Source organism: Lissotriton helveticus, chromosome 8 (genome assembly GCF_964261635.1).
Source record: "Lissotriton helveticus chromosome 8, aLisHel1.1, whole genome shotgun sequence".
Lineage (NCBI taxonomy): Eukaryota > Metazoa > Chordata > Amphibia > Caudata > Salamandridae > Lissotriton > Lissotriton helveticus.
The window spans coordinates 982,444,254-982,469,354 of NC_136069.1; the positions used below are offsets into that span (position 1 = coordinate 982,444,254).

The 25,101-nt window shown below is 40.4% G+C and overlaps 1 protein-coding gene across 7 annotated transcripts in view; it reads left to right on the forward strand.

Moving 5' to 3' along the window:
* The window catches only part of DMD (dystrophin), a 6,826,337-nt gene that overhangs the window by 1,394,462 nt on the left and 5,406,774 nt on the right, over positions 1–25,101 (forward strand). For all 7 annotated transcript variants that reach the window (XM_078657819.1, XM_078657824.1, XM_078657821.1 and 4 more), the window contains exon 16: positions 8,149–8,328. In XM_078657819.1, coding sequence (XP_078513945.1) covers positions 8,149–8,328 — 180 coding nt within the window. The remainder of the gene's footprint in view (positions 1–8,148; positions 8,329–25,101) is intronic.

The following is a 25,101-nucleotide window of genomic DNA, read 5'->3' on the forward strand; positions in this document are numbered from 1 at the left end:
ACAGCTGCCACTATTATTATTAATATTCCTATTAGTATTATTGTTGTTTTATTTGAACAATTATCATTCAAAGTAGCTGCTACAAATGCACACATCTACGGTGGCTATCTTAAACAGCATTTTGGTCAGTTTTAAAACTAATTTCATGATGACTGCCACACGTGCATGCGTTTAAAGTAGCTATCTGAGCTAAAACAAAAATGTCTCCATATCGACATTTTCTTTTCAGTAGAATTTACTAGAGAAAATTCATCACCATCAACGTTTTTCTCTAAGCCAATGACTCTACAATAAGTTGGTGAGCATCCTCATGTTTGAGGTTTAGTTAACCAAATAGGCTTTTAGACATCAAGGTCACTGGAAACGTTTAAATGGCTTGAGATGGGTACTTGGCCTACCGTGGTCATTGGTGCGTAGCCCCATTTTTTTAGTGCCAGTCTGCGACAGAACAAGCATAAATGTAGTAATTCAGGGGAAACTTTAGAGTCTGGATAAATCCAGCATCTTTTTTCACTGACTGGGCCGTTGTCTGGTATATTGATGGCATTTGGGCTTGTAAACACTTGGGGGCAGATTTACAAGCCCCTTGCGCCTCATTTACGCCGCCGTTGCGTCACTTTTGTGACGCAGCAGCGGCGCAAATCCTGTGCCATGGTGCGGGGTACTTACAACGTGACGCATCTGGGAGTTGCGTCACGTTGTAAAGCCCTGCACCACATATAGGCGTTCCTGCGCAGAGGGGGTGCGTTCCTAAAAGATTTCACTCAGTCACTTTTAGGCCAATGCTGCGTCAAAACCCTGCGCCTGCTTGAAGCAGGCGTAAGGATTGATGCAGCATTGGAAGAATAGGCCCCCCAGAGCATTGCTGGAGCTGTGTCGCGCTTGCGACGGAACTCCAGCAATGCGCCGCTTTTACGGCACAGATGCGTCACGCATCTGTGCTATTTTTTGCCCCATGTGCGGCGTATCGTGGGTGGCGGAGCTGCGGCGCACAATTACTGGTAATTGTAAATCTGCCACTTGTTCTATAACTGTGCTCTCCCTTTACAGAGGTATTGCTTCCCTTACTTTCATGTCACTCAGCTTAAGTACCTGATTAGCATTCAAATACAAAGTAACCGTTTCTTTTACGAGCTGCCTTGTTAGTCTCAGGAGTGAGAATTGTGATGGTTTGTTTAGATCTGAGGGAATTCCCTTGCTTGGGGAGTTTCAAATGTCCCCGTTATGCCAGCAATGTTCCCGGCTATATTTCGTTTCATTTTGATAACATGCCCCTCAGTTCCATGTTAGATGTGGTATCTCAACATCATTTCTGTTGTCCTTCCCACTTTGCCCCAAGAGATGGTAATTAACGGGATTGTCTTGAGACGTTTTTAGAGAGTTCAACTCAAATGAGCACAGCTTTGATTTGATAAATCCGACGTTTGTCCATTGTCATCATAGCTGCATTGTTTTCATACTGGCTCTCCTCCACACTGCCTTGATGCTCTAAAAAGGCATGTTTGCTCAACTAATGGATGACTTTGGAATACTAACTTTTTGATATGACTTCGAAATATTAACTGTTTGGTTTATCTGGCATTAAACATGTGCTGATTGTAAAGATTCATTTTACTGAAAAGCCTTTCTAATAAGTATTTTGGCATCGTTTGGTGAAGTTCATTGGTAGTTAAGGCTCATTTTATTTTCACCTTCTGTTCCTCTTAGGCTGGCCCTATGCACATTTGTTTTGACCTCCCTAATTTTAGATGGTATCGACCGTGCTCTGCCATCCACCAGAGGCTTGGCCAAATCTTGAAAAGCCTCTCTGTTTTCGCCTCAGACCTTGACTTTAAATTTAAGTGCTATCATTTCTGTCAAATCTATCAACATGGAGAATGTTCTCATTTAAAACAAATTGGAAGCATTGCAAGGTCGTGGCGATGTGTCCTATTAGTCTGTTTCCAGACATATTTTTGGCCCTTTAATTTTTAATGATTGCATAATATGTCTTCAATCTAATTTTAATTATTGCCTACTTTCAATCTCCATAGCCTTTAATTGGTATGTTTCGGTCCAAATTATTGACTTAATCAAGTAATAAGTATTCATATATATGATTCTATGCTGACTTTGTGCTAACTTTTTCCATGGTTTCATCAGTGTTTGCAGAGTTTTTCTACAAGCGATTGACACAAGATTTCTGTCAGTTGATTAGAATATAATACTGGAGCAACTACCTCGGTAGCAAAGGCAGACATGATGGCCACTGTAGTGCACATCAGCCTTCATTTGTGTCTCACATTTCCATTTTTTCTGTTTTGTGTGGCTAATTTAGTGCTTATCTGCATTGCTGACTGAAAGCATTTGCAGAAACTACACATTCACTAAATATGAATAGTTCTACAATTCATTAAAATCATGTGAATTTCTCATATGATGAATATGCTTTACAACGAACACGCCATGTATAAAAGGTTTGTTTCAATTTGTTGGGACACCAAAATGTTTCAGTCGTTTTGTTTCAAAAACAGTACAAGTATTTAAAATATTTTTTTCCTTTAAACCTTCTTTGCCTGTCTTTGAATACACGTCTGGTTTGGGTGACACTTGGGCTGTGTGCTTTCCCTTTAGACAGTCACGCAAAGGGAGCTGGGGTGTGACATTTACATCCTGATGGCCGATCACCAGGCTTTGGCCTTCCTGAGAGAGTTTGGGAGAGAGAAGCTGGCTGAACCGGGCTGTGCCTGTCTCAACACAAAGAGCAACATACCCCCTGTAGTGATTCTGGAGTCAGGGCAGGAACGACAGGGACCTTGTGATCTTCAAAGGCCTCTTAAAAGTCTCCCCCACTTCAAAGGCACATTTGGTTACTGGACCCCTGACATGACCAAATCAGAACTTTTCTGGCACCAAGGGCATTATGCCTGGAAGACAAGAGGTTGTGCTGTAGGGAGGACTGCCACTTTGCTACCCACATTTCTGTGTTAGCCTGCTGGTTGCTTCTTGCCTGGGATTGAGAAGGACTGGACCTGTTCTCTTCATAATTGAACCCAAGTTTCTCCAAGGGTTTGTTGGCTTGCCTCCTGTTTTCTGAAGTCTCATGGTCACAAAAGACTTCTTACTACCAGCTGGTGCTGCTGGAATCTGCCATATGTGAGTCCTATCCTTGCCTGTGGTGCCCCCTTCTGTTCTGGGCCTCAGAAGTTTGTTCTACACAAAAATCAACATAGTGATCCCTTTGTGCCAATCAGAGCCAACGCAGTGCTGATTCGACAACGATACAGGTTTGACTGCGAGGTTTGACAACATCACAGTGCCGATCTGAAGACGCCACTAAGAGACTTGACTTCGGCGTAGTGCCAATCCTCTGACACACACTGAGAGGCTCTACTCCAACACATTAACCCAACTGCGTGAATCGGAACTGACGCATTGAGTCTTTGATGTTGATTCTTGCTTCATACAAATGTTTTTTTTCAGCCAGGGGTCTTTTAGCAGGCCTACCCTCGATCTTGGTCAGCCTGAACTGTGTTACTATAATGTAAGTGTTACTCAAAAACTTTGCACATTGCCTCTCAAGTTAAGCCTAACTGCTCTGTGCCAAGCTACAAGAGGGTGAGCACAGGTTAATTTAGGTTGTGTGGTCCCTACTTGGACAGGATGCATAGCTCCACAAACTAGAGACCCAATTTCTAACATCACTCCAGAAACTAAGCTAAATCGAGTAATCTTGAGGGATTGTATCAGCCTAGAGGGGTTAGGTAAGATTCCAAAACTGAGTCAGTCCTCATTTACAGCTTTAAGGCACTCAGGACCTTTTGTTACTCCAGGGTTCATTACAAAATCAGATTTGAGTTGGACTTCAGACACCTTTTTGTCTCTTAAAATAGTATCCTGGAGAAAGAAGCCAGGGAACTGATCAATTTTTAGAGAAAACATTGCAAGTGGTAGCATTTACTTTCTGTACGGTCAGAAGGTATGCCTTGGCAATATCAATGGGGAACTTGTGTGTATGTGGAGCATGTTCCTTCAAAAAGGGGTTACTGGGATGGAGAGTCCTTGCCCTAAGTGCACTTATGAACACGAGTGCCTTTGTGACAACTGGCAGGTATAATCTCCCTAGGACTTCTCTGTTGAGAAATATTGGGTATTCCATGTAGGCATGATAAGGAGACAACAGAAGGAGAGTAAAAGAGCAAGTGAGACACAGGGCTGACATTGTTTCTGTCAGTCAGTAGTCATTCTCTATCTTGCACTAATCATTTTGATTCAGATTTTATTTATTTCCAGAAATTTGCTTACAGAAATATCAAATATTGTTTGGCCACTTATGAGACAAATACAAGCCTTCCTCAGTAAAGTTCAGTTTGGAATAGCCAATATAAATCTGATATTCATTCTGCATAAAGGTGGTTGGCAATTATATGGCTTTTGAGTTTGTATCAATCCGGATCCTTGCAAGAACAAAAGTCCAGTAACCGTTTAATAACTTTAAAAAATGTGTTCTCAATAGCTGTTGTTAACCCTAACAGCAGGTACACAGACAATGATCACAATTTTTCTTTACGTTACCCTTGATCCAGTGTTTGTTGAAGTTATTGAAGTTACAATTAGCATAATGTGTAGGAACATTCACATCCATAACAAAATATGAATGGACCAAATTATGTACAGCTCACTGGATGTAATATGTAAAGAAAGACCAATAGGCATCACCCTTGGGCTTAAATAAAAATTATGAATTGTGGGCAAGAGCCCGGAATTTGGGAAAAGCATTGATCATTGCTGCCATCCATGTCAAAGTTTAAAGACCAGAATACAAGTTTAAAACAAAATACCAAAAGTTATATATGTTTTATTCTAAAACATTTATATAAAAGCAGTCATCAACTGCATGATCACTCAATTTCTATTCTATTACTATTTACAGCTGCGTCCTCAAATTTATACCAGCCAGCAGAAATCGTGACATTACTACACGTGAATAAATTTGGTAGCATTTGCAGATAAATAAAAGCTGGGCGACATTGTGTAAAACCTATCTGTGATAACGGTTCGATGAATTTCTTTCTCAACCCTGAAAAATGTTTACAGAAAAGGACAGTATGCATGGTGTTCTGTGGTGAGATATCACCGCACAAGCAATTCCCCAGGTCGAGTGACCAGTTATTAATAGTTGGAAAACTAATTAAATGGTGGAAGATGTCCAACCGAAAATAGGTCAACACAAACCTGTGGCGCAAATTATACGCATTAGCTAAATATGGTTGTATATATTAGCTGGTCAGAATCATTTGATTCTTCAACACGGAGGGTTTCTGAATTTCAGAAGATAATCTTGCCTCCTCCAGTAATAAAATGCATTTAAATTTCAAGGCTTTTCTTTGGACGCTGACCAGACTCTCGGGAAGATTGAAGCATTCGGGATGGCCGAGGTCTGTTAGGAAGTTGTGTACAAATTTAAGCCAAGGGATGTAAAACCATGCGAAGATTTTGAACAGTCAGAAATGATGGCTCGGTTAAGAGTAGTATGTTCAGATGACCAGATTTTGTGGCAGAGTAGGACTGGCTGGATCCTGATCAAATCTGCTTTGTGAGGGGCTCCTAGTTCGGAGTGACACGCATAGGTTGGGGCTACTTTTCGGCAGAGCAAGGAGAGTCCTTAAAAAGCATTTTCTTCAAGCTGGAGTGTATCAATCTTTCGATGCCCCAGAGCTCAGCCCGTACATAGCAGTGGATCTGCATTTGGCCTTACAAATTGTCATCAATTCTTCAGGTGTTTTATACCAAGCTGTCTAGAAAATTTAGTGGAGCCAATATCGTGTTCACAAAATGGAGTTGTCTTGAATTAATTGCCCCTTGCCAGTTCCCAGATTGACTAACTACAATGCCCAGGTAAGAGAATGACGCTATGAAATTAATTTTAGAACCCTCAATGAAGATGACACGACAGCGGGTGGCCTTCTTCCCAATCTTCATAGCAAAGGTTTTGCTGAAGTTAGTTTTTAGCCAAAGATTTTGCATAGACTGGGAAAACTCGTCAACTAGACGCTGGAGGCCAATAGGAGTACGGGCCATTAATACCACGTCATCAGTGTACAAAAGAGCAAGTATAGGCTGATGACCCACCTGCGGTAGATCTGGATATTTACTTGTCAGAATGTCGCCTACACTGTTAAGGTAGAGATTAAACAGCAAGGGGGCCAGTACACATCCCTGGCGTACCCCTCTACGTATTTAAATGGCCCAGTACAATTGCCATTGAGGCCATAGCGAACTGTACCCCTGCCTTTGGCATACAGATCTCTGAGACAATACACAATGGTACAGTCCACACCCATGTTAGTCATGATTGACCCTGACTTATCGTGAGCCAAAAAATCAAAAGGAAAGATAAATCTACAAAAATAAATTGGCACCTTTTTATATGCACATATTTACCAATTAGTAGATCTAAATTAATGGCCTGCTCTCCAGTCCCAAGCCTAGCCCTAAAACTGTACTGTAGATCCGGGAGGATATTGTTTATTTCTGCCTAGTCCTGGAGTCGTCCTAAAAGAATACGCCCAGCCACCTTTACCAAAAAACGTAAAAGAGAAATAGGCCTGTATTGTGCTGGGTTGTTCCGGTCACCCTTCTTGAATATAGGGACGATGAGTGACTCTCGCCAAATGGATAAAAACCGTTGCTTCCGACAGGCTCTGAAAAGCAAGGTAAGGATGGGGCCCCATTGCTCAGTGTTAGATTTAAACAGGTCAATAGGGATCTCATCAGGCCCTGGGGCTTTACCCCTCTTACTTGCTTTTAGTGCCAGAACAATTTCGTCCCAGGAAAATTCTGGATATCTCGAGTTGTTTGAAGGTCCAATAGAGTTTGAAATGTTGGTAAGAGGTGTAGGCCCAGTCTGAACAGAAACAATAGGGGGGGATTACTATGTCTTCCTTAGGAGAATACAAATTAGTAAAATGTGATATCCATGCAGCCTCTGTGATGGCTATCTCTGCTCGCGGGCAGTCTGGGGCATTAAGGGAAGGAGAGTTGATGACACGCCAAAACCTGGTGTTATCATTGGACAGGCTAGCATCCAGGGATCTGTTCCATGTTTCCTCCTTCAGGTTTCTTTTCCGTTGTTTATTGGCTAGTTTGTAAGCTAGTCTACATTTCCGGACCTCCTCATCGGATCTTGGTTGTCTAGCTAAGGCTAATTTTAAGTTTCTGTGAGTTTTTGTACAAGCTGGATCAAACCAGCCTCGATACCTCGCCTTTGCTCTTTTCTGCTTTATGTGGAGCCCCTTGTCAATGCCCTTTTTTATGCGATTGAATGCTAAAATAGACTTGTGTACCTTTGTAGTTTCATCTAGGCATGCTTCAAAAGCCTCCCCCTCTTTTTGAATTAGTTTTTACTATAGAGTTAGATGGATCCACCAGGGACCATCCTAACGCCTACTCATTATGGCGGGAGATCTCAATTTCCTCTACTGCAGCAGCTTTTTGTGCATCTCGTGACTGTCCAAAAAGATCAAAATTCAAGGCGATACTTTGGCGGAAATGATCACTGATCGCTTTATCATAGATACGAAACTCTAAAACCAGTACAGAATAGCGCTGAGGGAGCAATAAGAAGTCTATCACACTGTTATCGCCCCTTCCATTGCCGGTACACCTCACTGTAACTGGTATACGGTTAAGTTCATTACAGAACCACAAGTTATGTTTGAAAAATAAATCATTTAAAGTATCCCCAAAAAGGCAGGTCAATATATGAATATGTAAACAGAAAGGCTTTTGGGATCTTCCATGAGATCTGTCAACCAAAGATCCACATTGTACCAATGCAGCTGACTGAGGTTCCTTACTCCTTGAGGTAATTCCATGTTGGCTTTTACTGTAAAGTTGTACACCATTATACAGTCTCTTCTTACCTTAATAACATTTTTTAGCCTCCTCTCTTTCTAGTAAAGCAGTTTGCCATTCTATTGCTAAATCTCTCAGTGTGGGTAGTGGTGAGCCTTCGGGATGTGTGGTTTCACACTAGAAAAGTGTCTTTCATATAAAGTTTTATTTTAAAATCAAAAATGTGCCATATCTTTTAGTTTTCCTAATCGTTTGTTGATCTTTGTTCTTCATATGTGCTTCCAGATTAATACCACTTCTTTTTTTTAACAGATTTTAAAAGCTGAATGCCAAATGAGGAGGCAAACAATGGATAAATTATGCATACTCAGCCAGAACCTTCTTTCGGCTTTGAAAAATAAGGATGTGGCTCAGAAATTAGAAGCTCGTCTGGAAAGTTTCGCTCAACGTTTGGATGCAATTATGCAGACATTGGAGAACAGTTCTTTGCAGGTCTGTAGTGCTTTTATTTGTTACAATTACATAGATAAAACTCTATATCATTCAAAAGCTATACATGCTCCAGTTTCCCTATTGTCATAATATGATACATCCAGCCTACTTTGGTAGCTTTGCTCTTTGGCATTATTGCATCATTTGCACCATAGAGTTAGTGCAGAAATGTCATCATGCATACTCACTAACCAACCATACAATTACATTTTGCACGATCGGTTGAAGCAAAAGATGGTGTAAATTTGCATTGGTGCAAAAGGTGGTGTAAATTTGCATTGGCACAACATTTTCTGACACAGAAGAGGTCAATGTAATTTGTTACGGTATGCAATGATTGAAAGATGTTAGGATTAAATATGAAAAGATCACATTCAAAATTAGCATTCCTAATGATAAACCAGACAATAGTCTTGAATCACAAATGTTTCGTACACTTTAGTACAACTTAAGTGCAGGAATATTTTATTAACTTGGGCCAAGTGTCTTTCAAATGGAATTTGTCAGTCAATAACTTTAATTGTATGATTAATAAACATCTTTTCAATAACAAGTTCAGCAATATATGAGCTACAAATACGCAAAAAAATGAATATTCAAGACCATAAGGAATAGTACCAACATATAGGGATGCTCATGGTGAGGCACTGGCATCCCTGAAAATACTTCTATAGCAATAATAATGATGTTAACTATGACTCCAATTCTGGTGCCTGCATTACCAAGTTTATAAGTAGAAACTAATAAGTAACAGAAGTGCTTTCAACTCATGTTCTGTTGAGTTGTCAAGGTAAGAAGTTGCTCTTCTACAATGGTGAGCATTTAACTGGATATTTGGATGGCTATTCATAAAGATAAATTAACAAGTGAGTTAATCTACATGCATAAATTTACTCTTCACTTTGTAGTAAATGCACTACTTTTGGCTATTCACCATTTCTACAGGTGAGTTTACTACCAAGTGGACCCTTGCAATGTACAAGTGCAAAGTTACTGCCAGTAAGTTTACACACATTTGAGTTCTCCTCCAAAGAAGCAGAGATCTTCCTTCAGTAAAGTACAGGGCAAATGAAAAAAGTTTACTTACTAAAGTTTAAATAAAACTGTAAAAACTGTTTTTATATTTAATATTAATGTAAGTACAAGAGTATAATGGATGGAGCGTTGAAACTTTTCAGAAACTCACCCCCAGGCACAGATCTGGGTGGAGTCCATCATCATTATTTAGCTCACTTCGCCACCCGATTTCAGACACAGCTAAATGCTAATAAGTCTTGATGCTGTGCCTCATGGGAACAGTCCAGCCCGAACTGCCAAGCCATGTCTTCCCTGGACCGGAAACAAGCATCCTGGGACCGGTTTCGGGCTAACCGCCCTCATCAGTCAGACTAGCTTGAAGCCAGTGGCAAAGTGGGCAAGGGACCCACGTCTGGGCAAACCCTGCCAACTTAGGGCATACAAAGCACACACAAGGAGATGATGGACAGAATGCTGAAACTTCTCAGAGACTCACCCCCAGTCACAGATCTGGGTTCAATCAATCAATCAATCAATCATAACACTTGCATAGCGCACTACTCACCCGGAAGGGTCTCAAGGTGCTTGGGGGAAGGGGTCCGCTACTGCTCGAACAGCCAGGTCTTGAGTTGTCTCCTGAAGGCGAGATGGTCCTGGGTCAGCCGAAGGTGGATGGGGAGGGAGTTCCATGTCTTGGCCGTCAGGTAGGAGAAGGATCTGCCTCCGGCGGTGGCTCTTCGGATGCGTGGTAAGGCGGCGAGGGCGAGGCTAGTAGATCGTAGCTGGCGGGTGGGCGTGTAGAAGGTCAGGCGGTCGTTGAGGTACTTGGGGCCCAGGTCGTGGAGAGACTTGTGTGCGTGGGTGAGGAGCCTGAACGTGATCCTCTTGCTGACGGGGAGCCAGTGCAGGTCCCTCAGGTGGCCGGAGATGTGGCTGCGTCTGGGGATGTCCAGGATGATTCGGGCGGAGGCGTTCTGGATGCGTTGGAGTCTTTTCTGCAGCTTGGCTGTGGTTCCGGTGTAGAGGGTGTTTCCGTAGTCCAGTCGGCTGGTGACGAGTGCCTGAGTGACCGTCTTCCTGGTTTCGGTCGGGATCCATCGGAAGATCTTGCGGAGCATGCTTAGGGTGTGAAAGCATGATGAGGAGACGGCGTTGACTTGTCTGGTTATCGAGAGGGAGGAGTCCAGGATGAAGCCCATGCTGCGTGCGTGGTCTGTTGGCTTGGGAGTGGTGCCCAGGGCGGGGGGTCACCAGGAGTCGTCCCAGGCGGAGGGCGATGGTCCCAGGATGAGGACTTCCGTCTTGTCTGAGTTCAGTTTCAGGCGGCTGTTCTTCATCCATTCGGCGACGTCTTTCATCCCTTCCTAGAGGCTAGTTCTGGCGCTGTCGGGGTCTCTGGTGAGGGAGGGATCAGCTGGGTGTCGTCGGCGTAGGAGATGATGTTGAGGTTGTGTTGGCGTGCGATGGCTGCAAGAGGTCTCATGTAGACGTTGAAGAGGGTGGGGCTGAGTGATGATCCTTGCGGAACGCCGCAGATGACTTCGGTGGCCTCGGAACGAAACGGGGGCAGACGGACTCTCTGTGTTCTTCCGGCGAGGAACGAGATGATCCACTCCAGTGCCTTCTCTTGGAGGCCGATGTTGCTGAGGCGTTGTACTAGGGTGCGGGGACCCACGTCTGGGCATTCCCTGTCAACTTAGGGCGAAAAAGCAAACATAAGGAGATGATGGACGGAGCGCTGAAACATTTTAGACACTCACCCCCAGTCACAGATCTGGGTTGAAGCTATCATCATTCTTTAGCTCACTTCGCCACCCCGTAATATTATTAAAGCATTTTTATATATTTTTTAAAATGAAGAACATAAAAAATGCTACAACATCAGTAAGTTAATTTTGAATTTAATATTAACTTAATTTAAAGATATTACAAAAAAGATTTTTTTTTAAACTATTAAGAAAAATCCCTCGTAAAATAAAGTGTTTATATGTATTTATTTTATATTAAAAAATTAAAATTGAGTTTACAATTATCTTTAGTTTTATAAAGTTATTAAAATAGTTTATCATAAAACAATATTTGTATTAATGTAATTTTGAAACTTTAATGTTTATATATATTTAAAAAATCGAAATTAATGATTGTATTTCAAAATGATTGCCCACATTGCTTCCATTTTAAGTCATTGCGTCCATTATTTTCAATGGAAGGGTGTTGCACTACCAATGATTGGTTATGTGTGGTGCTGGACTTACTCCAGGTCTATGTAGCAGTTCATTTACTACTGTTTTGCGTCCTTTTTAGATGTAGTAACTTTAGAAGTGCATTTTGTGAATAGTAATGATCTTACTCTTTTGTGGGTGGGTGTTTTGTCTCTCCCTAAAGCCTTCGTTAGCCCTCCCTAAACCATTCCTTACTCCTCCCTAAACCCCTCACTCTTAGATATAAGTATTCACAATTTCCATTCACCCCCAGCCCTCTCACATTTATTACTGAGTGTCTGAGTATCTCCACATACAAAATATATAGACAAGATGGAAGTAAAGATCATTACTTATAGGTTTTTTAATTACATTTTGTAGAAGTAAAATAGTACTGCGTTAGTACTACTTTACATACTACATACTATATACTACATACTACAAAATGCTGTTCATGAACTAGGCCCCTGATCTCAATCTGATATTGCAGTGGTTCACATCAAGATAATGTTCATTAGTTGTGTGCCTTTAGGCAAAGCAGATGTTCCAAACACTCTCAGCCTGATTCACAAAGATAAACTTACACTTTTGTAGTAAATTTACAACTGTGGAGGACATGCCTACCTTTTTATTTGTCGAGTTTTCAACATCAATTGCATGGTGTCCACAGTTGTAAAGTTACTAATAAATCAAAGTTTGTGAATACCCAAAAAGAATAAACTTATACTAAAGTGTAAGTTTACCTATGTGAATTAGGCTGACACTTTTTAGAAGCATGCAGCTGAAGTCATAAACAGTTGAGTAATTGGTTCAAGGAACAATATGATTTGCTTTAGGGACTGGCATTCACTTCAAACCATTACTGAGGAACAATAATGAGAAAATTGATAATTTGAGTAAAGTTACCACATGGAACTATGTAAAACTTGTTTTGAAGCTGTAGCAAAGCATGTTATAGTGTCTAACCCAAAAATGAAGAAGCACAAAATGAATATTGATTATACCTAGCATGTAGCAACTCAATGGTGTTAAGCCTCTTGTCAGAACTAGGGGTGTGCGAAATTCGTGTAATTTGCTTTCATAAAATTTATAAAAAATATTGGAAAAAATATACAAAATTATACATAATTACACAAAATACAAATATGCTGTTTAGATCTACATTTTGTTTCACAACATCCGGAATACCGGATTAAGAAACCTAACCATGGGAGGAACAGGGATTCCACTGAACATATGTGAAAAACCCTCTTTCCAGAAAGAAAATTTCATTTCTAGAGTCTCCTCACCCACCAGGGTTTCCCCTAGGTGGCATGCTTCCTCATTGGGGTCCTCTCAATCCACTGCAGATTGAAGCCTGCTGCGACTTGCAAAACTATGTGGAAGCACTGTTTTTAAAATATGTATGGTGCAGTGATGTGGAGTGGGAAATAATGGGTTAAAATACCTAACTGTTGAGCTAATATTTTATTCCTGTTTCTAGATGGTATGTTTAAAATCAGGGGTTAGCACTGGCGGAGACCTAACTGTAATGAGTATAATGTCCCTAGTATTGGGTCAACATAGTTTGAGTTATGCCCTAAAAAGCTCTTCTTCAGGACCACACGAGCTCCAGCCCAGTGTATACCACTCCTAAAGGATCCTTTGAATAGGAAACAAATGGGTGCTCACCTAGTGTGTGTACATATAATACTTAATACATATGGTAATAATAAAGGAAAAGGAAAAGTTGAAGTCGCCTGCCTACCAGACAGGCTGGCAGGCACTTAATACGTGTAGCGTCTTATGTTGATCAATGTACTCCTCTATAGTGGGTGTACTTATCAGCTACTTTGTGCGATCATCCGTTGTGGGAAAATAATATCACAAACGATGTCTGATGAAAATAAGTGATTATGTGCAAATTAAAAACATTCGTGAAGAGACACCACGTAACATACAACATATAAAACATACATGTGTTTACATATTAATGACACACACCGTTGTTTAGGCACAAATATGGCCTATGATCTGTTTCATTGAAATGTGATGTCATTTTTTATGGTGACCTGGTGGCACCTGATGTGGCTGCGGTGTTCCACTATTCTGGTGATAACCTTTCTAGTAGTCATACCCACATAATGTAGGTTACATGTGCATGTGATCATGTACACGACACAGTCTAGTTTTTCAAGCGAGCATGACAAGGCTGGTCCGTAACTGTTTAATGGCCCCTGGGAGACAGACACGGTAAGATGCGGTCTCCAGGGGTGCTGTTGGGTTATTTTCCAAGAGGTGCGATTTGACGAAGTAAGTCTCTCCAGACCCATATGACCTCTTATCTTAGGTCCGCTTTTTCCAAAGCACTACAAAGGTTTTATTTAATCCTCCATCCAGGCGAAGTTGAGGTATCCGGATAAAATCCCCGGTTCCTCTTTCATTTTACCTCCAGGAAACTCTAATTATGAACTCTATGTCTTTATTACCAATGTAGGGTGTGACAACAAGCCCCTCTACCCCTGCAGATCATTCATGAGGCATATTTCTGCCTAAACAAAAGTATGTGTCATTAATATTTAAATACATGTATGTGTTATATGTTGTATGTCACGTGGTGCCTCTTCACAAATATTTTTAATTTGCACAAAACCACTTATTTTCACCAGACATCGTGTATGATAGTATTCTCCCACAACGGATGATCGCATAAAGTAGCTGATAAGTACACCCACTATAGAGGAGTACATTGATCAAGATAAGACGCCACATGTATTAAGTGCGTGCCAGCCTGGCTGTTAGGCAGGCGGCTTTTAATTTTCCTTTTGCTTTATTTACTACAAATACAGCGTATCAGTGTATAACCGTATTAGGTGTACACACACTAGGTGAGCACCTCTTTGTTTCCTATTTACAGGATCCTTTAGGAGTGGTTCCCACAGGGCTGGCCCTTGTGTGGTCCTGAAGAAGAGCTTTTAGGGGATAGCTCAAAACATGTCGACCCAATACTAGGGACACTATAATCATTACAGTTGGGTCTTCCCCCAGTATTAACCTCTGTTTTTAAACATGCCATCTAAGAGCCGGAATAAAATATGAGCTCACTAGCTAGGTATTTCTAACCCATTGTTTCCCACTCCACGTCACTGCACCACACATATTTTCAAAACTAAGTGCTCCTACGTAGTTTCGCAAGTCGCAGCATGCCTCAATCCACAGCGGACTGAGAGGACCCCAGTGATGAAGCATTCCACCTAGTTGAAACCCTGGTGGGTGACGGGACTCTGGAAAATAATTTTTCTTTCTGGAAAGAGGGTTTTTCACACATGTTCAGTGGAATCTCTGTTCCTCCCATGGTTAGGTTTCTCATTCCGGTATTCTAGATGTTGTGGAACTATATTTAGTAAGGAGGGTGAACCTAATCTTAACCTCTACCTCCCCCCATTTTTTGATTGTAGATCTACATTTTAGCATGAAATGCACCCTAGTGTCAATTTGTGATGTGAGAAAGCAGTTAGCTCTAACAAAAACCTCTAAAACCACAAGTGGTTTTTGATGTTATTCCTGCACTATAATTTTGCAGTAAACTGCAGCGTAATTATGCAACTTGGCATGATGGCATTGTTTCAGGAATTTCATATAACAAGCATAAGATGAAGTTTCAGAAAATACTTGAATCAAATAAGTATAATTTAGATTTCTCCTGGGCGTTGTCTCAACACTGAATTCAACATAAACTTAAGTACATACTAATATAGGTGTAGTAATGAAATACAGTAGCAAATTCAAGAAAGTAACCCTGCACACTTAAAGTCCAATTATATTTGTTACGGTATTCATTTCATTAAGCCTCTTTAACAGAAGGTACAGTGACATAATTTTGCTGAAAATACTCATTCTATCAACAGAGAACAAAGGTTACTCTCAAGCAGCCGCCACCTGGCACCCATCACCTTCATGCCCACTGAAGATCTTGATGGTTGGTACATTTTAAACACAGAATTATTAATCCAACCTGTTTTCTATGCTCTTCCGTAAGCACTATAAATGATTCCAGTCATTCTTACAGTTGTCTCATCCCTCGCTTGAAATATGATCTTTTGATTTCGTTTTGAGAAGGGGGTCTTCGACGGTTTCCTGGAGGTTATGCCAGTAGCCATCATGGGGAAAATGAATGTCTTCCTTAAAGCAAAATTACTTTTTATCAAGTTTTGACATTCCTTCTATACGGTAGCTGGCATAGTGAGAGGTAGTATGTCCAGGGCCAGCTTTAGCACTGTTGGTGTCCAATGCAACAATTTTTTGGGGCCTCACAATGACCACCTCCATCACAGATTCCCTCACTACCAGCGTTTAAGCCCCTCAAGTCTCCATAACACTCTCGCTCAAATGCGTTTAAAACATACTGCACAGTGGCAATCAATCATAGGAGAGTAAAACAGTGTATAGGAAATGTTACATAAGAAAGAAGATTACAAGGTGCCGGAGTCATATGTCAACCATACTAGTAGACAGGATAGTTTAAGAGTGCTTGGTCTGGAGATGCACAAACTAAGAATTTAAAACGTAACACCATGATTGGGGTTCCCTTGAATAATCAGTATTGATTTCTATCCAAATGAACCCTTTTTCCAACATTAGGATTATGAAAGACTGGGGAAAAAATCATTAGGCTATAATCTATACCATGAGGTTTTCATGCAGCTCTTTGATGACAGTTAGTAGCTCACTGGTCTATGTTAGCATTATAATGTATAAACTGCAAGTAACAAAGGCTCTCTCAGACAAAAGCTGGAAGCCACTATTTACATTATATGCACTTTGAGATGTGCATGGTGCATGTTCTTTGCAGCAGGCATATTAACCCTCTGCGCTACCTTACCATGAATCAACACTTCCACTAGACACACCTCACAATACGGAACATTAATCACCTGAGTTATCTTGACATTTTTATTGTTGCTTGAAAATTGTTAGATGCCAGGAACCAGACACGGTACATGTGGATTCTGGATCATGACTTCGCAACTCCTATTTTGGGATGGTTCTTCTTTCATGTATACTCGCCAGACTGTTTCTCAAACAAAGACTTTGTATAGAGTGATTCTCCTGAAAGCAGAGTGAGGACCTGTCTGGGGCACCCACCACAGAGGCACAAAGATGTGAACATTCTGCACCTGGCTATCAACAGACACATTGAGCAGTGATCAAGATAGAAACAAAAAGACTTGCCACATCTAACAGAATCCCACCCTTCACCTCTGCCATCTACCAAATGGACCTACAGGAAGACTATAACTAATCAGTAGTCCCTTGCAGCATAAGATCTGGTTGAATAACTAAAGGTGCTTCAGCTCCTCTATCTCCACTTCAGTGGCTAGGTCTCCTTCCTCCAGTTTAAGGAATGCCAGCAATAAGTCCACTGCCTGGGAAAACAACCTCACCTCCATCTTATGCACAGGAAAATATCAGGAAATTTTAAAATGGAACCCTCAGGATTTCATTAGTCTGATTCACTCATACACACTATGCATACACCACTCAGGCCACATATGTATGCATGCACAATATACATTTGGGATGTGACTGCTAGTATATGGCTTAGCATATAGAAGCAGAATTTTTCACAAGTGAGATAGTAGATCTCTACTCGAGTGACACAGATGAAAAGGTCTGGTCACCACTATGGATTCACAAAACACAGTATTCTGCCACCACTTGTCTGCATGATAAACCCCCTGTAGGGACAGTTGTCCTCTGTCAGAAAATGAGGGCACGCCAAATGCACCCTTCCAAGTCACAGGACAGGTTCAGGGCCTCATACATGTCAAACAAACAGGCCCAGGCTTCTGCACAAACACTAGATTAGTGTGAGGCTATGGCGAAAATTAATAGAACAGGATTCCAGATATACACAGTCGGGTAGTCAAGGGCAGGGCAGGATGAGTATATACCATGCAGGGGACATTCCGTCTCAACCCCTTGATTGATTCTTTGATCGAGTTGGTGAAGTTCAACCTTTTAAAAAGCAATACTGTGAAAATAATAGAATATACAAATGTTGAAAGAAAAACATTGCACAGCCACAAAATAATTGAGAAATGCAGCTACAAAAATGTCTTTATTTGACTATGTGAGGATCACTTGCAAGTACACATTGTCAGAAATGGCCGGAACTTTAGTTCCAATGTACAATGTTACTTTGGGATTTGAACAATTTTAGGGAGCTCAATCTTCTTCAGAAATAGTTGTTTAAGTTATTTAATAAATGATGATTTCATAAGGACAGAGATGCTGTTCAGGTATCAATGGTTAACAATGTTATACAACAGATAACTTAAGTATTAGGAGCATTTCGTACCCTGATTGAAGATGCATACAATGTTCTCAGATGCATTAGATGGCTACCCTATGGTCAATTCTTCTTTTGCAGGTCTGATGGATGATTTTAGACTGAAGCTGAAAAGAGTTTCAGGGCCTAGGATGAGTAGTGTAGTAACATGATGAAGAGAGACTGTGAAGTTAAAAAAACTGAGGGTATGTTGTTGTTGCCAAAGAAGCCTAGGCTGTGGTTCCTGGACAAACTCTGTGCCTTTGTTTAGGTATTCTATTTAAAACACTGACAGATTTCAATGTTGAAAAAGATTTCCTGAAAAGAGGTGCAAAGTGGACTTCAAATATTGTAATATACACCAGTACTCAGTATTTGTGAACTTTGGACACTATGGGGCCCATTATGATGTTGGGCGGATTGCCCCCGCCAGGCTGGCGGTAGCCAGCCTGGCGCGGGCAATCCACCCGACATCCACACTCGTTTCCTCCCCCACCATATTAGTATGGCGGGGGGGACCTCGGCAAACGGAAAGACCGTCCGCCGCTTTTCCGCCCCAGTCGCCTTGCGGCTGGGTGTACGCAAATGCATACATGCATTTATGGCATTGTGGCGGACGGTGCAGAGAGCACCGCCCGCTACAATGTTACAAATGAAGGTTTTGGGGGATCATGAGGTGCATTCAATTGTATGGAACACAAAAATGGAATTACTCAGTAATTACTACATTTCTCAGGAGAAAATGTGCCACACCATACATATTGGAATTCCGATAGGGCCAGCAACTCCCATTTTAAGCCCCATTCAAAATACTGGGGCATTTGTAATAAGACCCTAAGTTTGTATCTGTGTGATGTGATATCAGAATGAATTATTATAAGTTATAACATGGGGCTTCTAATGTCTTATTGAGAGCTATTTCTGACAACCAATCTATCCTGAAATGCGTTATGTGCATACATCATAATTAAGGCCAAATCCTAGCATCATTTTGTGAGTATATATGAAGACTGAAATGCCTGAAATCATTGAATTTTAATCTCAAACGCTACTTTGTCAGGAAATAATAAAGCAATAGTAAATGGCTGGTCTCTAAAATAACAAGTATTGGCAAAGTAAATCAGTCATGCTTTGGTAATTTCAGTTTTTTCACACTTTTGCCTTTGCCACTGCCTGCTAAATTAGGCGGCCATTGGCAAAGCTAATTTTTGAAGAAACAACCAACAATATCGAGTTTGTAGAACTCAGTTTATTGTACAGATGCAGGGACCTCTGGGACACAGCTTCACCTTCCTACGTAGGCTTGGAAACAGTCATTCCAACCCTCCAGCTCCAGTAACCTAGTAACTGCCAACATTCTACATGCTCTGCACATATCATAAGAAAACAAATATGTATGTGAATATAACACATCTCCCTTCTTAAAATAAATAAAGAAAATAAACAAACATACAAAACAAAAAGAAAAAAAAAACATTTTACAATTAAGAAAAACATTTCTATGCACACACATAGTCATCAAATCTTTTAGGTCTTACATGACTACGTTCTGAAGATCTTCTAATCAAGGTATTGGAAACATCACGAGCGTGAGCAGATGATTCATTTTTATCAAGCAAAAATTAGAACACACTCTTCGACAAGATCCTGCAAATACTTTTAACTCAGTATCAGAACATAATGAAATTGTTCTTGTGTTCCACCAATTTCCGTCATCTAACATCACACTATTTCCCCTAACACAAACCACCTTTTTTGGAGATGACCATTTCGACCAACCCTTCTTGGATTTGTCGCCAACAAACACTCTGACAAACATGCCTTGAGTAAAGACACGCTTGGGCATGACAATATTCTTATTGTGGTGATCACACTAACAATTTTGATACTTCTGTACTCTCCCTTGTAATTTTCCTAAATCTACCTCATGTTTACCAGCTCTATTCATCCATGCTGGCACAGCTTGAGAACAAGGAACCCTTCCCTTAAGAAGAGAAAAAGGTGTTTCTTTAGTTACAGAATGTGGTGTTGTACGATACGACCACAACATGTTCCTAACATGCTCCCTCCAAGGTTTCCCATTGGTGCATGCCAACTGAATACATTCCACTAACACTCTATTGAAGCGTTCAACAAGACCATTACCCCTTGGATGATAAAGAGGAGTGGTGCTGTGCTTTATAGCCCAACTACCCAAAAAGGACTTAAACTCATCTGAAATAAATTGTGGCCCATTGTCCGTGATAATTTCAGATGGACACCCTTCCCTTCTAAAAATGTCCTCACAGAAAGAAATCACATTACAAGATTTAATTTCCTTCACAAAAGCAACCTCAGGCCACTTAGAAAAATAGTCAATCATGACTATTGCAAATCTCTCTGATACACCCAGAATATCAAAAGGACGACAAATGTCTATCGCTAACTTCTCCCAGGGACCCTTGGGTAAAGAGGATGACACAATTTTAGTCTCCCTAGAACAATGAGTCTTGTCACTACATGCGCACGCAATGCAATCACGGACAAAACGCTCCATTTGAATATCCATGCCTGCCCACCAGAAATTCTCCCTACACTTCCTTTTCAAGGCAGAGATACCTCCATGTCCCTCATGCAAAATCTTTAACAACCTTTCTCTAATACTAACAGGCACTACCAACCTATCCCCTCTTCTGAGTAAATCATCAATGACGTTCAATTCAGACCATACTAACTTAAATGGCAACAAGTCCTTATGTGCTCTCCAACCTTGTTCATCACACAAAACATCTCTTACTTTCCCTAAAACTTCATCTTCATCTAAAGCCTTTTTCCAATCTGCTAGACTAATGGCACTGCATACATCCTCCACCTCAGCAACAATCCAGTCATCCTCCTTGAAATCTTGTCCAATATCCAAAGGTAACCTTGATACAAAATCAGCATTAACATTCTTTGCCCCAGGAATATACTTGATATCAAACACATATTCTTGAAGGCGATATAACCATTTAGCTATCCTTGGAGTAGCTTTGCTTGCTCCCTTTGTAGAAAAAAGATCAATCAAGGGTTTTATGATCTGTATGCAATTGAAAATGATTTCCCCATACAAACATTCTGAAATACTGCACGCCCCACCAACAGGCTAGAGCTTCCTTCTCAATTGTAGAATACGTAAGTTCCGCACCCTGCAACGTGCGAGACGCAAAAGCTCCAACTCTTTCTACACCATCATGTATTTGAATAAGTACAGCACCCTAACCATAGTTGCTGGCATCTGTAGAGACAATAATTTGATCAGCAGGATCCAAAGGTGCCAGAGAGACAGCGTTTGCAATGCACTTCTTGATGGAGTCAAAACTTTGTTGACAAGCAACTGACATTTCAAACTTGACCCCTTTCTTCATCAATTTCCTAAGCTCATACACTCTGTCCGAAAAATGATCTACAAATTTAGAATAATACTCGGCAAGGCCAAGAAACAACCTTAACTGGTCCTTGTTCTTAGGAGCCGGTGCTTTTTCAATCGCTTCTACCAAATTCTGTTTGGGTTTGACACCCTCATTGGATAAGGTGTGACCTAGGTACTCAACCTCCCTCATGCCAAATTTGCATTTTTCCCTAGCCACTGTCAAACCAGCATCCACTAGTTTCTTGAGGACTTTTTCTAGATTACAATCATGATCGGATTCATTTTCTCCCCTAACTAAAACATCGTCCTGGAATACTTCCACCTTATCTAAGCCAGACAGAACAGACTGCATCACCCTTTGAAATACAGCCGAAGCTGACGCCAACCCAAAAGGCATGCGTATAAATTGAAAAGCTCCTTTAGGAGTAATAAAAGATGTAACATGTTTGGAGTCTTCATGCAATAAGATTTGGTGGTACGCATTGGATAGATCCAAGGTGGGAAAATGTGTCCCCCCTTTCACAGTGGCCAATAACTCATTTATCCGGGGAAGAGGATGGCGGTCAACCCAAATTTTATCATTCACATCCCTTAAATCGATGCACATCCTAATCTTGCCATTAGTTTTTTTAGCTAAAACGATCGGACTAAACCAATCCGACGCCTCGATAGGTTCAATCACCCCTGCATTGCAAAGTCTAAGTAGTTCTTCTTTCAATTTATTTCTTAAAACAAAAGGCACATTTCTCACTTTATGTACTTTGGGAACAGCACCCTCTTTAAGAATTATCTTGTGTTTGAATTTTTTAAGGCAGCCCATTTTTTCACTGAATAACTCAAGAAATTTGGAATACCATTTGGAGGTATCACCAGCAGACACTGCTAGTACCTGTAAAGGGTGATTTGGATTTAAAATAATACCAAGAGCTCTTTGATCTTTCCACCCAAAAAGAGACTTGCCTTTATGAACTATATACAGTTTTACTATAGTTTTCCTATCATAAAATAACAATTCTGTTTCAATAAATCCAATAATAGGCAATTTTACACCACAATAGCCTTTTGGAAGTACATCTGTTGACTGTAATTCTTCCAACTTTCCTCCTATACTTTCCCATGTAAATTTGTCAATTATAGTAAACGGAGAACAAGAATCCACCCATACTTGTACATCCTTGCCCCTTATCTTGATGTTGCATTTAGGAGGACGATAACTGTCATGTTTATCTATATCACATTCCAAAACTTGCTCATGTTCAATCATCATGACTTCAAAATCATCATCCTCAGCAATGTCATCATTATAATCTATGTCCACCCCATGATCAAAATTGTCAACCAAATTGGCTGCACTCTGAGATGGACCAGATGATTTACACCATCTTGCAAAATGTCCTAGTTTTTTACATTTATGACACCTAGTTTTAATGGCAGAACAAAAATTTGCATCAGCAGTATGCTTTGGACTACCACATCTAAAACAATATTTGGTTTTAGGTTTGAAAACATCTCGTTTACCATCCGTAAAGGTTTTCTGGAAACTCTTCTTCTGAGTTTTATTCACAACATGAACAGATTCATTATCTTGCACAACTTGTTTTGAAACACCATTGAGTCCATGTACCTGGAAGTATTTTCCATTCTTTTGGCAACTGACAAGGTCTTTTCTAAGGTGGGGTCTTTTAAATCAAGAAGTTTTTCCTGAATTCTGAGATCTGACATTCTATTAATTAATTTATCTCTTATAATATCGTCTCTCATCGTATTACATTTACATGTGACTGCTAACATTCTTAAACTCGCTACATACTGCTCAATGGTTTCACCAGAAGATTGTGCACGTGAGAAAAATTTGTGTCTTTCAACAACCACACTAACTTTCTTACCAAAATTATCTTCTAAAGCCTTTATAGCAAGTTCATACACATCCACATTACTATCGCCAGAAGACTCACTATCAATAATAGTTTCTACACGTACCGTTTCCATTAATGGTAATGTTTTCAAAACATTTCTTCCCTCCATACCCCAACATTGTTTTAAAATAGCCAATTTTCTTTTAGAAACATAAACATCACCACCAATAGCTTCCAAGTAAGTCTCAAATGTTTCCTTCCAATGCTCCCATAACATGCATGGTTGACCAGGATTCTGTAAGAAAAATGGTGGTGCAGGAATAATTTGGGAAGACATATTCATCTAATAATTGATGTGTTTCAACTATTATCTCCTAGAGCAAAAAAAAAAATTAAAACACAACGAAATACTAGACAACTTAACAATGGTTACACAAAAGTAATAGTTATGTCAGCAATATTGATATGGTGTGTGTATCATCGTTGATAATAAGAAACACACAGAGTGTGAATCACTGAAATTCCGAAAATTCCAAATGTATATCACCACGCCGAAAAGTGTACTTGAAAGATATTCCAACACTGGTGTGCTTAAAACTAATAGTCAAAATAACTTTGATACGCAGTGAGCGTATCACCGAAATCAAAATCGTTTCCAAAGGAGAATGCTGTCCTTAAACTGTGAAATCCCCCGAAGAAAACTTCTCCACATGAGTCCGTCGTCTGTTGCTAAGCGCCAGGAAGAAACAAAACAGAGACGCTCTACTTGTTGACGTTAATGATGACGAATACACAAATGCACGCATGCGTCGGTAGCGTAATAAAGACGTCTTCACTTTACGAACTTCACACTGCGCACGCGAACAGATCCCGTGCAGAGACAGTAGCTTCGATCGTTGCTTGGTAAATTGAAAGATGCACATTCAGGTAACAGATTTTCTTTACTCAAACGATGAATGCCAATTCTCACTTGTTTTTATGATAAAACAAAGAATAGTTATAATGTGACTCACAGTGGACGGCAGTCAGAAATACTTTAAACTTAATCTTTAAAGTCAAATCAGGAGACAAACACACCGTTCTTCACACATTACGCGCACAACTTGACATCAAGAAAGATTAAAATAATTTCGAGTGTCATAAGATTGTAATTGTTGAAAGCGCAATAGTTTAACTTGGCTTTTAAGTCAAAAATTGTTAAAATACTGCTTTTGTTATACTCGTAAAAGACTCTGATCCGGAGAGAACTGATAGTAGAGTAATATCGATGATAACCACAGTAGGTTATTTTATGTAGAGCTAGATTGTGATAAGAAGCATTTTGTGTCATAAATACCTTATCCAGAGGTCACTTTGAAGTTGACATTTTCAGAATCGAGTTGTAAAAAAAAAATTCAATCTTCAGCGAAGGTGTTCTTCATTGAAAATGAACGATCCCATCCTCGTCGCCAATTTTGAAGAAACAACCAACAATATCGAGTTTGTAGAAGTCGGTTTATTGTACAGATGCAGGGACCTCTGGGACACAGGTTCACCTTCCCACGTAGGCTTGGAAACAGTCATTCCAACCCTCCAGCTCCAGTAACCTAGTAACCCCAACATTCTACATGATCTGCACATATCATAAGAAAACAAATATGTATGTGAATATAACACTAATAGCAGTGGCTGGCCATCTTATGAATCTATTTTCTGTATTTTGAAGATGCATGTCATGCTGTATGTAGATAAAACATGGTGAGCAACTTTAAAGTATAGAAGAAACATCTGGCCATTTTGGTATGTTAATCTTTATACCTCCAAGATAGTTGCCACTTTGCAGTGTGGGAGCCATCCTGGAAGTCTAAAAAAACACGCACAAGATTACTGGGCATGATTATGATATTGGGTGGATTCACGTCTGCCCAACATTGCGGCCGTCTTGGGTCGACGAACCTCCATTTGGCGGTTCCGACTCCACCATTACAATGCTACCACACAGGGTGCAGTTGCATACTC